General features: G+C 37.8%; 1 protein-coding gene across 5 annotated transcripts in view; it reads right to left on the bottom strand.

Annotated features, from left to right (window-relative positions):
• The window catches only part of Pde1a (phosphodiesterase 1A), a 281,786-nt gene that overhangs the window by 6,114 nt on the left and 260,886 nt on the right, over positions 1-14,786 (bottom strand). The window contains exon 15 of one of the 5 annotated variants that reach the window (XM_029470636.2): positions 10,331-10,465. The exons of the other annotated variants lie outside the window; for them this stretch is intronic. Within the exon in view, the coding sequence (XP_029326496.1) occupies positions 10,455-10,465 (11 nt within the window). The 3' untranslated portion in view covers positions 10,331-10,454. Of the gene's footprint in view, positions 1-10,330; positions 10,466-14,786 lie in introns of those variants that run through there. 5 annotated transcript variants of the gene reach the window in all.

Below are 14,786 nucleotides of genomic sequence, written 5' to 3'. Positions count from 1 at the left end.
TAGATATTTTTCAGGATATTAACTCTAAAAGAAAGAGGAAATCTCAATGCATTTAGCCCCATAGTTTAAATATTGCTAGCTGCTTTTTGCCACATTACAATGAAAGTTGGAAACAAAAAAATAAATCTGAAGCATTAGAAAACTTGAAAATTTCTCAGAAAATAAAGAAGTTGAAAGTTGAGATCAGCCAGGCAGTGGTGGTGCATGCCTTTAATCCCAGAACTAGGGAGGCAAAGGCAGGCAGATTTCTGAGCTCCAGGCTAGCCTGGTCTTCAGAGTGAGATCCAGGATAGCCAGGACTTCCTAGAGAAACCCTGTCTTGAAAAACAAAAATGATAGTAATAGTAACAATGATGATGATGATGGTGATGATGACAATGATCATAATGTGGAGATCAAGGATGATGTGGTTGCTAAAGAGATACGGAAACTATAAAGAAGCCAAAAATCTTGAGATGTAGCTGTGCGGTAAAGTGTGGAACTAATATATTCAAGGCCCTAGGTCCAATCCTCAGTACTGCAAAATTAAGAGAAAAGAAGAATTTGAGAAAAAGGAGGAAAAACAATAAATAATAATAATATCAATAATCCACCAACACCAAATATTTTGTACTGAGGCAATAAAATAGGTATATATATTGGTATATATAGGTATATATATTGGTATTCCAAGACAGGGTTTCTCTGTATAGCCCTGGCTGTCCTGGAGCTCACTTTGTAGACCCGGCTGGCCTTGAACTCAGAAATCCACTTGCCTCTGCCTCCCAAATGCTAGGATTAAAGGTGTGCGCCACCACGCCCGGCTCAGGAATGATATCTTGAGGATACCTTGACCAAGTTCAAAGTTTTAAGAGTTTGAACTTAATTAAAAGATTAATAGAACAATATAGAGTGTTCTTCTAGCATAGGGTGACCTAGTTTTAAGCAACCCTACTATTATAGTAGCAACCCCCTTGACCATAACCAGATGGATTTAGGAGCTCTGAACAAAATGGGAGACTCCCTTTTTCAGCGGGGCATCTCTGTCTCTGCCTCTTTCAGGAGAGTGTTGCTGAACACAGGTGGCTGGCTTTGTCTAAATCGTGAACTTGTACACAGTTCTCTGCAAGGCTGCATAACTCTGTACACACACATACACTCACACACGCACACTCACACACACAGGGAGGGAGGGAGGGAGGGAGGGAGGGAGGGAGAGAGAGAGAGAGAGAGAGAGAGAGAGAGAGAGAGAGAGAGAGAGAGAGAGAGAGAGAGAGAGATCCCACTCTGACTTTTTGCCTACATGGTTATTCAGTGCTATATTAGACCTAATCAGTCCTTTCTGCTTGCTTGATGCTGAGGCCAATTAGCCCTTTCCATCCGCATACCTAAAAAAGCCCCTATTTACCCTATCCCTGAAACAATTTAGACTTGTCTTGCTGCAGCTGTCTCCACAGGTCATTCTTCCGTACATGACCATCTGAACCTTGTTTTCTGTCTCTGTTCCTTTGTCTCCTCAGGCTGGTGACCAACAGCCTCCCAGGAGAAAGGGGGACCACCACCTAGGGAAATGTTTCCCCTGGCTCTTCCCTTGAGTACACAGAAACTTCTGTAGACATGGTCCATGGGATCCTAGGCACTACTTGAGCTGACAGCAAATCTCTGCATTGGTCATATGATGCTCTGCGGACATGCAGAATAAAGGGTGTAGGAACTCTGCTGGATCATGAGGGTTTAGCAAGTACACACAATCTGGGGCACGGTTGAAGTCCTTGTATTCTAGCCTTTAAAGCATAACATCAAAAGCTGTGAGAATGAAGATGGACATGCTTTGAAGTCTCTGTGAGGTTAAAGATGTCTAGAACATGGAGCATGTGCTGTAGAAAGTTTTAGGCCAAGAAGGTCAGTAGTCCCAAAGAGAGGCCATATTACCAAGGGTACAAGAAGGGCTTTATTTGCTAACACATGACGTCTAGTTGGGGCATTGTCTCTGTGTTACGGGGCGGGGGGAGGGGGTTCATATATGTTCATATATGAATTTTTCCATCTGGCTTCTGCAGAAGTGTCTTAGTGTTAGTTGTCCCTCCTCCATGTCCTCCTGTACCCATCACTGCATTTGATACTTTCTGTTTCATATTCCTCTTTTTTTATATTACTGTGCTCTATCTCCCTCCTTGAAAAGATTCCCCATCTCCATGTCCCCTTATTAGTTTCCTAACCTCTGTGTGTATTTCAAGTGCTAACATCCACGTATGAGAGAAAGTGTGTCATGTCTGTCTTTCTGGGTTTGGTTAACTTTGCTTACATTGATTGTTTCCAGTTCTATCCATTTACTTGTGAGTTTCACACTTTCATTTTTCTTAACAGTGGAGTAATGTCTCTTCATGTAAATGCACTACATTTCTTTATCCTTTCCTCAGCAGAGGGACACCTCCACTGCTTCCATTACCTGGATATTTCAGTAGAGCACCAGGGGACAGATGTGAGTAAGTATCTCTGCAGTAGTATAGAGAGTCTTTGAGAAGATGCCCAACAGTTCTGTAACTTGACTATGTAGAAGACCTAGTTCTTGCTTTTTGAGGAATCCCTACCTTAATTTCCAAATGGCTGTGTAAGTCTATATTCTGACAGTAGTTGCATATATGAATTCACAGAGATTATGGTAGTGTGAAGAACTTGTGCAAGCTGAAGCTAGTAAAATATCTCAACATGAGGAGAAAAGAGGTTGAAACCAAGACCCACCCTAAGGCTAGGTATTATTGTCATTTGATAGTGGCTGGAAAAGAAGTGTCAGTTTCCTTTAAGGGTGTGATCACTGGGAGGTCTCCAGGGAAGACTCCACACCCAACAGTGTTTGGACAAGTCATATTGGAATAGGTGTTTAATTGTTATCAAAATAAAATGATAAAAATTGAGTCTAAAAGGTATGCTAATTTTTTCTTCTCTTCATCTTTTGTAGGTATAACAGTAACTCATATTACTGGTCTTGTGTACACTCACCAAAATCAATTTCAGGAAAGGAAACTTAGAAATAATAAAGTGCAAAGGGGTGAAATGCTCTGTGCTGCACTGGAAGCACGCTGTTGAGCTAAAATTTTTATTTAAATTTCTGTAAGGTAAATAAATCCTTCAATTGCTTTTAATTAAAAAAAAAAAAGCCCAATTATCTCAATGTAGCAATCTACTTTGCAACTGCCTGAATGGAGACTGGTGGATGTGACTACACTTGGCTTTGTAACAGATAGCACTGAAAAAGAAAACCATGTGTCCTATTCTATGTAGGAACCAGAGTCCCGTTCATTCTCCTGTACGTGGAGAGTAGCTGGAAATGTGGGAAGACATAAGAATCACATCTTTAATGTGAGAGGTATAACACAATCATGCAGGCATAATTTCCTAAACTTGCCTATTTGTTGCCATTTCTGTTAATCTTAAGAGTAAAAAATATGATGCTTTTGATTTTAGTCAAAAGAATAACACAATGTTACTAGCATAAGGAATCATTTCCCCAATTGCTGTATTTAACAATGTCAGAACGCAAAATCCAATGATGAATTCAGATCTGTAACCTTATTAATTATCTATAGCCTATGGTATTAAATTTTCTGTTGAATTCTGGGTTAATATATTTAAAATTACATATATAATTTTATATTATATTAAATTATCAATGATAATTACTAATAATGATGAAAATATTGATATGTTATATTTGTATTATATGTAGCTATTTATTTGGAAGAGGGGCACGTAGAGGTCACAAGACAACTTACTTAACAACTTAAAGAGAGGGTCATATCTCTCTTTCCACTTACATGGGTGGTAAGTACTTTAACCCACTGAGTCATTTGACCAGCCCTGGATTTACAGATTTTAAGTGCAACTCCCAGATGGATATAATAATAATATAGTTAAAATTTGAATTCAGATTGTTTAAAAGGGCTTAATACACATTAGCCTTTCTATCTTAACTTCTTGATAAAATCTATTTGCACTTTAACACAAATGTGTCAATATGTCCCAATTTATTAAAATCATGGGCAATCTGGGTAAGAAGGGGCATAAGAAGGATAAATTGCTGAGAAAGATACATTGAATTCATAATAACAGCAACAACAAAGACAGAGTCATAGAGAATATGTTTAGCCAGCCACACTTCTTACCACTTAATCATCAATTTCATCTTGCACAAAAAGTTTTATTCATGTATGGAGCAGATCTGGGATTTCTACTCCAGAGCCACCCTCTGCTTCACAAACCTGAAGATGCTGCTCACACAGGCCTACTCCCTGACCCAAGAGAGGAAGTTTACACAAACTTGAAAAAGCAAGACATTTTTTAGTTGTCTGGAAAGATATAATTATACTGTTTCAAGATGAGACATATAAGATAAATGTGGTTTTTTTTTTTCATTTTTATGCTAAGAAAAACTAAAACGATTTTGAGCTCAGTTTTCTGGGGGTGATAGAGCAGTTTAACAGCAGCAAGTGTAAGCAGTATTTCATTAAAGACAAAACAATAACACAAACAAACAAACAGAAACCAGAATTCTCTTTTCATTAATGTTCTTGGCTGTAAATACGGTAGTAAAAGATTAGCTAAGACTAAATCGAAAAAGGAACAAACTCCAAGATACACGCAAGTCCTATACCCTTGAGACTTTCAAAGGAAAGAGATGTTAATTAATGTATGGAAGAGATATCACAAGAGTTGGGCCTCCGGGAGAAGTAATTTAAAAATCCCTACTTCTGTGGTTCTCTATACTCAAGAAATAAAACTGTGTGAATGCTGGCATTTTGTTTTGACAAAGTTTTCAGCCCTCCACCCCTACCGGATCTCCTACAACACATCTCAGTGATCTGGAGCTTTGCACGGTTCTCACCTTGCAGAAGCAACCACAGCCAGGGTAAGGCCTTGTCTCTAACCTGGAGACTGCAGACAGCTCATCTTTTACTGTTACTGGTCAGCAAGTATATAATTGGTCAATGACTGAATGGAGACAACATTGTGTGTTCCCAACTTGGGAGAATGAGACTCTGGAGATTGTGTGTGTATTTATTTTTTCCAATTATCAGGATTGGGTTTAAGATGGAGTAGCTAGACTGACTCCATGAAAGACTGGGAGATGCCAGTTCATGGGAATAGGCCTAAGTTTCTATTTTCCAGAACTGAACAAAACAGTTCCAGAAAAAAAAAAAGAAAGAAAGAAAGAAAGAAAAATAAAACCACAGACCATGGAGCCGCTCTGCCATCTGACCCTACGCAAGAATAGTTAAGACAGTGATGGTTCTGGAAAGTCCCCAGAACCCTAGCCAAAATCCCAGAGACACCTGTATCCCTAGAGATAGAGCCAACCAACCAAGATAAAGGTCATCCCTGAAATTTCCCTAATTGGCTTTAAATTGAGCCTGCAAACTCACCTCTGCATTGGCATTTTGATGAATGGTTGACCCCTGCTGGCTGGTAATTTCTACAGAATAAAACTCTCTGCTCTTATATACTATTTGAGTCTGAGGGATTCTCTTCAGTGATTCTTGGACCCTTACAGTGTTTTCCCTTCCTCTTCCTTTACTTTCATTTGCCTGTGGAAGCTAAAATTACTTACAGTCATTATGAAGCTGAGACACACAATTTTCAACAAATGTGTATGAGGCTTGGGAAAAAAGTCCAAAAAATCCTGGGGGGATGCATGATCTAAAATCTAGCCACTACTAGATGGTCCTCGTGCTGTTTAGTAAATACTTCTTGACAAATTCACACATGGAATTAAATTGAAACTATAGAATATCTCCCAACATTGTGTTTTTATAGCAATTGCTTATATTAACTTTGTTTTATGTCAACATGGCTCAGAAGGCTTACAGGGTTAGTTCTTGTCTATATGAATCCTCAGATCTGCCAAGTGAGAAATTAGTCCTAAACACCCAGCTACCCTAGTACCTGGGAAGGGGAAGACACTTCTGTTTTCATAACATCACATAAAACACAGAAATTAAATGTATATGAGGAAAATCAACAGTTCAGTTATGAATTTTTCTGTATGATCTCTGGGAACTTCCACAATTCTCACAGTTAATGAGGAAAATTATTAAAAGTTATGAATATGTATATGAATGTATATGAAAATGTGTATAAAATTACATTTGCAGTTTAAGAGATAAAGACATAGGTAGTAAATATTGCTTTCAAATTTAATTTTTATAAGCTATTTGTTGGATTACAATGCTCCCCTTTTAGAGCACTCAGGTCTACAGTAACAGTTTTCAAACCTCTTTTCTTCTCTGGGGGCTTTTGTGCTTAGGGGAAGGGAAGAATGCTCAATTCCTTAAAAGTTAATTTAAACTAATTAATTTATATCTTTCCACATTAGACAACTGTAACAACAGTTCTGATCTAAGTTAATTATATTCTGACCATCTCTCAAAGAGACACTAAGTGGATTTGGGAGATACTTGTGAGAGATATGGGAAAGGCTACACTGGTGAATCAAAAAAAGGTACTGTCAATCACTTTGTACTGAGAGCTGCCATGCTCCTGCCTTGATGATAATGGACTGAACCTCTGTTAGGCAGCTCCAATTAAATGTGGTCCTTATAAGAGTTGTCTTGGTGAACTGGTCACAGTTTACAACTATGTCTGTTCACAGCAGTAAATCCCTAAATAAGACAGAAAGAAGCCTTGATTATGCTCTACAAATTGTTCTGAAGTATACAGAAGCCCCAAAGAATAAGTATTACTGTAAAAATACTTTGCATGCACTCATTCATTCAACATTTATCACAGTTATTGAGACAGACTTTAAAAAGTGACCACCACTTTATAATTTATGAAGTCACAGCTCAGAGATGAAATTGTTTAAAAATGTGTAACTATTAATAACAATAGCAGTATTGAACATTTCCGTTTCAAAATTTGATCTTTTAACCCTATATTGTGCTGTGTCCCTGGTTATAATTTGATTTCCGTGGTACTTATCTCTTTCCTTGGTATACCTAGATGTCTTAACTTTGGATGTAATCTGAATGTATAACATGGCCATTTTTTTCCTTCATGAGGAAATGTTAGGTCATAGATAAAACTACAATTCATTGTAGGATTATTATCCCAACACTGTTCTTAGCTGATTACTTCTTATGGTGGTTGTGGCGGTTGGAATATTCTTGGCCCAGGGAGTGGCACTATTTGGAAGTATGGCCATGTTGGAGTAAGTTTCGCCTTGTTGTAAGAAGTGTGTCATTGTGGGCATGGGCGTGGGCTTTAAGACCTTCATCCTAGCTGCCTAGAAGCCAGTCTTCTCCTGTTTGCTTTTGGAACAAGATATTGGACTCTCAGCTCCTCCTGTGCCATGTCTTCTTGGGTGCTTCCCATGCTTCTGACTTGATGATAATGGACTGAACCAGTCCCAATTAAATGCTGTTTTATAAGAGTTGCCTTGGTCAACTCTGTTCACAGCAGTAAAACCATAACTAAGACAGACAGTGGTACTAGGGACTGGGGTATTTCTATGATAGGCCTGACCATGGTTTTGTTTGGATATATGGGGACTAGGGGACTTTGGATTTGGAAAGCCATGGAATGTGTTAAGTGGGCTTTAATGGGCCATCTTAGTAGGAATATGCAAGATGGTAATGCTGAGAGTGTTTGAACTGTGTAGGCCTACTGGCCCAAGAGTAGAGGGGAATGTTAGTATGTGGCCTAGAGACTGTTTTTGTGATATTTTGATGAAGAACATGACTGCTTTTTTCCATTGTCCAAAGAATCTGTCTGAGGGTAAGGTGAAGAGATTTAGACTAATTGCTTTGACAAAGGAAGTCTCAAAACAATTTAGTGTAAGTTCTGTTTTGTGGTTACTAAAGTTAACTCCGATGAAGAACATTTTAATGAAAAGGAGCAAGCTGAAAAAAAGAAAAACGTAATATGTATAGTTCAAGGAGGTGAAATGGATCTGAATCCTATATTCAAGAAGATAAACAGATTATGGGAGTGGTGACTTTGGGGCAAGATCTCACCCAGGTAAATTTAGGTCCAAACATGATGATACACATCTTTAATCCCAGAAGAGAGAGGCAAGCAGACCTCTGAGTTCAGAGCCAGCTTAGTATAGAGCAAGTTCCAAGTAGAGAAAAGCTTAATTAAGTTCAGGGGTGGCAGTACCCAACTTTGATCCCAGCATTCAAGTGACAGAGCCATGCAAATCTCTGAGTTCAAGGTCAATCTACAGAACAAGTTCTAGGATAGCCAAGCTTAGTTAGTGAAGGACTTGGGAAACAGAAAACTTGTGATAATGCAATAGAATAGGAGGAGGGGTGTGTTCTATCTCCAAAAAGCAGAACTAGGCAGCTTTGGCCATGTAGCTCTGGCTTTAGAGTCAAAAATAGAAGGGATTATTGGGACAAGTTATGTTGGTTAGCTGGAGATAAGAAATTAGCACTGATTAAGAAGAGACCAGCATTATTGAGCTGAAATCTGGGAAGTGCTTTCTGAGAGTACAAAGAAGCTGTGCTCCAGAGATAGCCAACGTTGTACCTTGTATTGCAACTAGACTTGGCAAGGTGTAAAATTCAGCTGGGTGGTTTTGGTTTTGAATGGACCATAGAGAACATCCGAGAGAGGCTAGGGAAGGCCATTGGTGAAGGTGTAGCCTTAGTTACAGTTGTTGGCCTGGAACTGAAAGGGGTCATGCAAGGAAGTTGAGGCTTGCTTGACACCACGAAGAGAGCCTATGAGAGACTATTGGTGAATAGTTACAGCAGAAGAATCCAATGTATTAGAGATGCCAGTACCATGGAATGATCACCAAGAACAATAGCAGCAGTGGAGTGGAGTCAATTAGAGCCTAGCCTACCACAGAGGTCAGAGCTGCTGAAGTGACCCAATCCCTTTGGAGGAGCCCAGATGATCATGTATGTATCATAGACATTGGAACAAGAAGCTGTAATATTGAAGTTACCTTGGAGACCCCAAGATATTCAAGATGCCAGAAATGTGGATTATCTGCTGAGCAAAGCTGCTAACAGGGAGTGGAAGCAGCCAAAGAGAATTGTGCTGCAGTCAACAAAGATGAAAGGAGTTGGAGATCTGAAGAGCACTTTGACAACAGACATGAAGATTCAGAGTTTGGAGTTGGCCCAGCTGGTTTCTTGTCTTTTTCTTCTGGTATTTACTCACTATGCCATTTTGAAACAGTAGTGTATATCCTGTGATGTATAAAATATGTGATCTGCTTTTTTGATTTTGACTTTATAGGGGATTACAATTAAGTGATTGAATAAATCTCAGAAAAGACTTTGAACTTTGGAATCTTAACATAGTTGAGACTGTTATAGACAAAATTTATTTTGATTATGCTGTGTTTAGGTATGACCCTCACAGACTCATATGTTTGAACAATTTTAGGGGAACCAGGGAGTGGAATGTGGTGATTTGAAAATGCTTTACTCAAAGAGTAGCAATAATTGGAGGTGTAGTCTTGTTGGCACTATTATGGCCTTGTTGAAGGAACTGTGTCTCTGTTGAGTGTGGGCTTTAAGACCTTCATCCTAGATGCCCAGAAACCAGTCTTCTTCTATTTGCCTTTGGAATAGGATGTTGAACTCTCAGCTCCTCCTGTACCATGTCTGCCAGTCCCAATTAAATGTTGTCCTTTATAAGAGTTGCCTTGGTCTTGGTGTCTGTTCACAGAAGTAAAATCTTAACTGAGACAGTTCTTCCACCACTCTGGTACATCTAAGTATCAAATTATCCATGAAGGAGTCATAGTCAAAGAAAATATTAAAAAAACACTTGTTAAAATTATATAAGACTTGACAGAAGAGTATCAAGTCCTGCAAGTTGTCCTCTGACCTCAACATGCTCTGTCATCTGCAGCCATACACACACACACACACACACATAAATACATACACACACACTAAAATTAATAAAATACAATTAAAATATTTAAGGAATTTTTCTTGGAGGAAAAAGAACTAATCTTAAACTAAGTTATGGGGCAACAGAAGATTTAAAACACAATCTAGTGTGTCAAGCTGTTCTATTCTGGCCATTCATTCTCACTAGAATATAAATTATGAACATTGCTCATGTAATATTCATCTTGTAATTTTTCTGAATAATTTTAGTGGTAGGGATTATTAAAGAATTTTCAGAGGAAATAAGTTAGAATTTTTATAAAAGATAAATTTCTAAAATGTGTGCTTCTTTTTGAAATTTTAGAAAATATACATTTGAAGTGAAAGTGTCTCAGCAGCCTTACAGAAGACATGACAAAATCATTGATAAGTTGCTCAACGAACATTTATTGGCACTTGCCATGTCACCTCAGCAAAGAGAGGTGCCACAAAATACTATTTGCACCAATATCTGAAGGCATAAAGATCTTGATGCTGCAGCCACCAGGAGGTCTAGTCCATGCCAGAGAAGCCAGGTCAATCAAGAAATTTGAAGCTGTTATGTCTGAAGTGTCTGATGTCAACTTAGCAACAACCTGCAGAAACAAAAAAAGGGATTCCCTTTCTCACTCAGGCCCAGGTAGATGACTAGCACGAATATCTTTTGACCAAATTACTGCTGTCAGCACATTGGAAGTTTTACCTAAAGTTGCTTACTAAAAAAAAAACTTACACTGTTCCTGTAGAATTGATTTTGGTTCTGAAAAACAAGGGTACTCATTTTAACAATCTAGAGAAAGTGTGAAGAAGTAAAGAAAAAAACCCTATGATTAGTTTTATAAATTTGTCACATTTGAATAAACTATTGTAGTAAAATTATAAAAACAAATATAGTCAATATTTTTAAATTTTCAGCATATTTTGCTTTTGCTATTAGAGTTGTTCATGACTCTCATATCTGTTGGTGATGATCTTCAGCTGATTCGAAAAAAGTATTCTTAATCAATTTTGGTTCAAGAAGACACTCATAGAATCAAATGAGATATTATCATGAAAGATATTAGTCTTATATACATAATGGTATTATACTTCTATTTAAATATAAAATTATATAAAGAAGTAATATTCTGTTTGAGATTCACATTAAAAATGAGATGAGTAAGAACATGTTTATTTATGAGTAAGAATATGTTTATTTGTTATTATCCAACAATGCCATTTTCCCACTGGTTATACCTAATAACTCAAACAACAAGAGAGAACCCAAATTCTGTACAGGAATCAAAGCTATGGGAACTGATGTTATTATATGGTTTCAATATGACTTTCAGTAAGATATTTTGAGAAAGAGGTAGAGAATTCATTTCTTTTTTTTCATTATAATATGTTGTAGAGTTCTATTATAGCATATGATTATTATGTTTTCATTATTTTCCCTCTTTAATTTAAATATCAAATTGTATACTGAGGGGCTAGAGTGATGGTCCAGCTTTTAAGAGCACTGGTTGCTCTTCTGGAGGACCCAAGTTCAATTTCTTGCACCCACATTGGTGGCTCATAATTATCTGCAATTCTAGTTAGAGGGGATCCAAGGCCCTCTTCTCACCTCCAAAAGCACCAAGAACACATGTAGTACACATACATACATGCACTCAAAATATCCATACACACAAAATAAACATAAATTTAAAACACCTGATAAATATGGACCCATGAAATAAAATATAGTATATAGAGGATTTGGAGCTAGATACGCTTTCATGCATGCACTTATGGAAGTGGAGCATAATTCCAGCACATGACAGGGCTCACTATGTACCTTAAAACATAAGGTTTAATGAGTGAATGATTTTGATATTAAGAATTCACCAAAAGGCTGGACTGACCACAGATGGTCTTTATGTTATACACGGATCAGTCTACTGAGAGCATTTCAATAACTGGCCAAACGCTACTCTAATCTACCCATGAGTTCATTGCTGAGTGGTAGCAAGGCCTTGTTGGAAGCAGGGGGTTTTTCTTACGTGAATTAAAATTGAGGCAGTACTAGAGTGGTCTGATTGATAAAGGACATTTGACACAAAGTGGGAAAGGAAATAAACAGAATGTTAAGTGTAAACCTAAGGGTTTCTTAAAGAGAACAAAAATGAGAGTACACATATACATACATGTACACATAAATATAAACATACACATGTGTGTGTGTGTGTGTGTGTGTGTGTAGTGTGCAGTCTTCTCTAAGGCACAAAGTTGACAAACTTCCAATGTACTTGTAAATGGTCTAGTCACTGGGATCTAGTCACTAATCCCTCATCAACATTGTAGCCTCGATCCTACCTATCTCTTCCTCAATGTCTATTCTCCACATTCTAACCCAATAGGTCTCTGGGGGACATAAACTGCTATAAAATCTTGTAACTATTGTTCATATTCATAATGCAAAGTTAGAGAAAAACTATCCTCAAGTTGTCAGAAAGCACACAAATTCAGATGTAGAAGAAATAATAAGAAACATTGCATGTATTTCTCTTTCCTTTTGGCATCCATTGGTTAATTTCAGCAAATAGAAAAATGTACATTTTATTGAATGAAGTCAGGTCATTTATGTAGACTATCCCTTAAAAAAAGAATTAAAGCCATTGACTCTCAAACTATTCCATAGAAGAGAAGTGGGGAAAGTTTAATTAGTTAGTTTGTTCGTATTTGTTTTTATGAAACCAGCAGTACACTTATACCTAAACCAGACAAAGACACACATAAAAATAAAACTATAGATCAATATCCCTGATGAATATGGATACTAAAACTCAACAAAATACAATTAAACCAAATTCAAGAACACATCAAAAATACCATCTATCACAATCAAATTGGCTTCATCTCAGTGAGGCAGGGATATTTCAACGAGTGTAAATCAGTAAATACAATCTACCACATTATCAGACTCAAAGACAGAAACCACACGATCCTCACATTATATACAGAAAAGGTCTTTGAGTATATCCTCTAACCTTCATGATAAAAGTCCTGGATGACCTCCGGATACAGAGAATATATCACAGTCCCCCCAAAAGGCAACATACTGTGAGCCTCCAGCCAACATTATGTTCAATGATGAAAAACATTGAAATGTTTCTAGTGAAATCAAAAATAAGACAATAATTTCCACTCCAGTTAAATACAATCTCAGAGCCGGACGTGGTGGTGCACACCTTTAATCCTAGCACTCGGGAGGCAGAGGCAGGTAGATTTCTGAGTTCAAGGCCAGCCTGGTCTACAAAGTGAGTTCCAGGACAGCCAGGGCTATACAGAGAAACCCTGTCTCGAAAAAAAAATACAATCTCAGCTAGACTTATTAGACATGAGGAGGAGATAAAGGCGATACAATTAGGACAGGAAGAAGTCGATAGGATTTTTACCCATTAAGGATCATGAACGCTTCTCCTACCTCTGACAAAATATCTAGCAAGGTAGTGGGATACAAAATTCATACAAACTCTTCTTGCTGTTTTCAAATGCCCACCTCACTGCAAGAACAGTAACATATCTTCCTGACACCTGTTAACTCCTGAATAGAGTAGAAAAGATAGAGGCCTAAGAAATAACAGATTGATGGTAAGGACACATTTTTCAATCTAGATGAATAAATCTAACCCAAACTGGACATTCTGGGATATTAGAAAGCATTTGTAATTTTAAAAGCCTGGTATCAAAACAAAATCTATATACACCAATTCTAGACAGTTATATTCAGCTCCCTAGGAGAAGGCTCTCCTGAGTGAAAGTGCTCTTTTAGGGGGCATTTTAACTACTAACTCACTTTATTACAGTGAGCTTTCTTCACACAGTGGAACAAAGGATTTACACCTTTCCCCTGACAACGATTAGCACGATGCTCTGCACATCTGAAGATGAACTAGGGTGTGAGGAGTGCTGAGATGGTGGTGACACCTTGGGATTCTCATATAGCTTTGGTAGACACTGTATCACCTTCATGTTGGCATCCCATCTCAGATAAGAAACACACTCTCACTTCAGGGACTGAAGGTTGTTTGGTAGTCCATAGCAGATTACCATGGCCATATAAGTTGACAGTTACTGACTATCGAGCAGACGTCTTTCTGTTTTCATGTTTCCTGTTTTCATTTGTTATTATGAGACATATTCATACAAGAGAATTATATGTATAGTTATAAATGAATATATATTAAGTATTACCATAGCAGCAAATGCCATGTGTGGTATATTGAAGTGAGAACAGCTCATATTCTTGGTCCCATGTTGGTGAACCTGTTCAGAAAGGACTAGGAGGTATAGGCTTGTCAGAAGAGATGTCTCCCTGGAGTGAGATTTGAAGTCTCAAAAGCCCATACAATTCCCATTGCCCTCTCTCTGTTTATGGCTATAGATCAAGATGTGAGCTTTCAGCAGTTCCTTTGTGCCACTATTGTGAACTCTAACCTCTGGAACCATAAACCAAATCAAAACTGTCTTTTATAAGTTGTCTCAATCACAGTGTTTAATCATAGCAGTAGAAAAAACAACATACAATTATGTGTGTCTGTTATATACGTACATATAGATTCCATGCATACAAGAGAATGAGCATGAAGAGATTAGATTCAGGATGTGTTGGAAGGAGAACAGACAGGATTTGATACAAGGAGGGACATAGAGTTTACAATTTTTAAAGTCATATGCATACACATATATGGATTGTATACTCCGTATCATGATTATTTTTAGCACCTATGCATTTTATAAATATGTGTCTTCATTAGGGTTTCCATTACTGTGAAGAGACACCATGACCAAGGCAACTTGTATAAAGGACAACATTTAACTGGGGCTGGCTTGCAGGTTCAGAGGATCAGTCCATTATCATCAAGGCAGGGAGTATCCAGAATCCAGGCAGAT

This window comes from Mus caroli, unplaced genomic scaffold, assembly GCF_978045245.1.
Source record: "Mus caroli unplaced genomic scaffold, Mus_caroli_1 scaffold_2, whole genome shotgun sequence".
NCBI classification, from domain to species: domain Eukaryota; kingdom Metazoa; phylum Chordata; class Mammalia; order Rodentia; family Muridae; genus Mus; species Mus caroli.
This window is presented reverse-complemented; position numbering and strand designations above follow the sequence as displayed.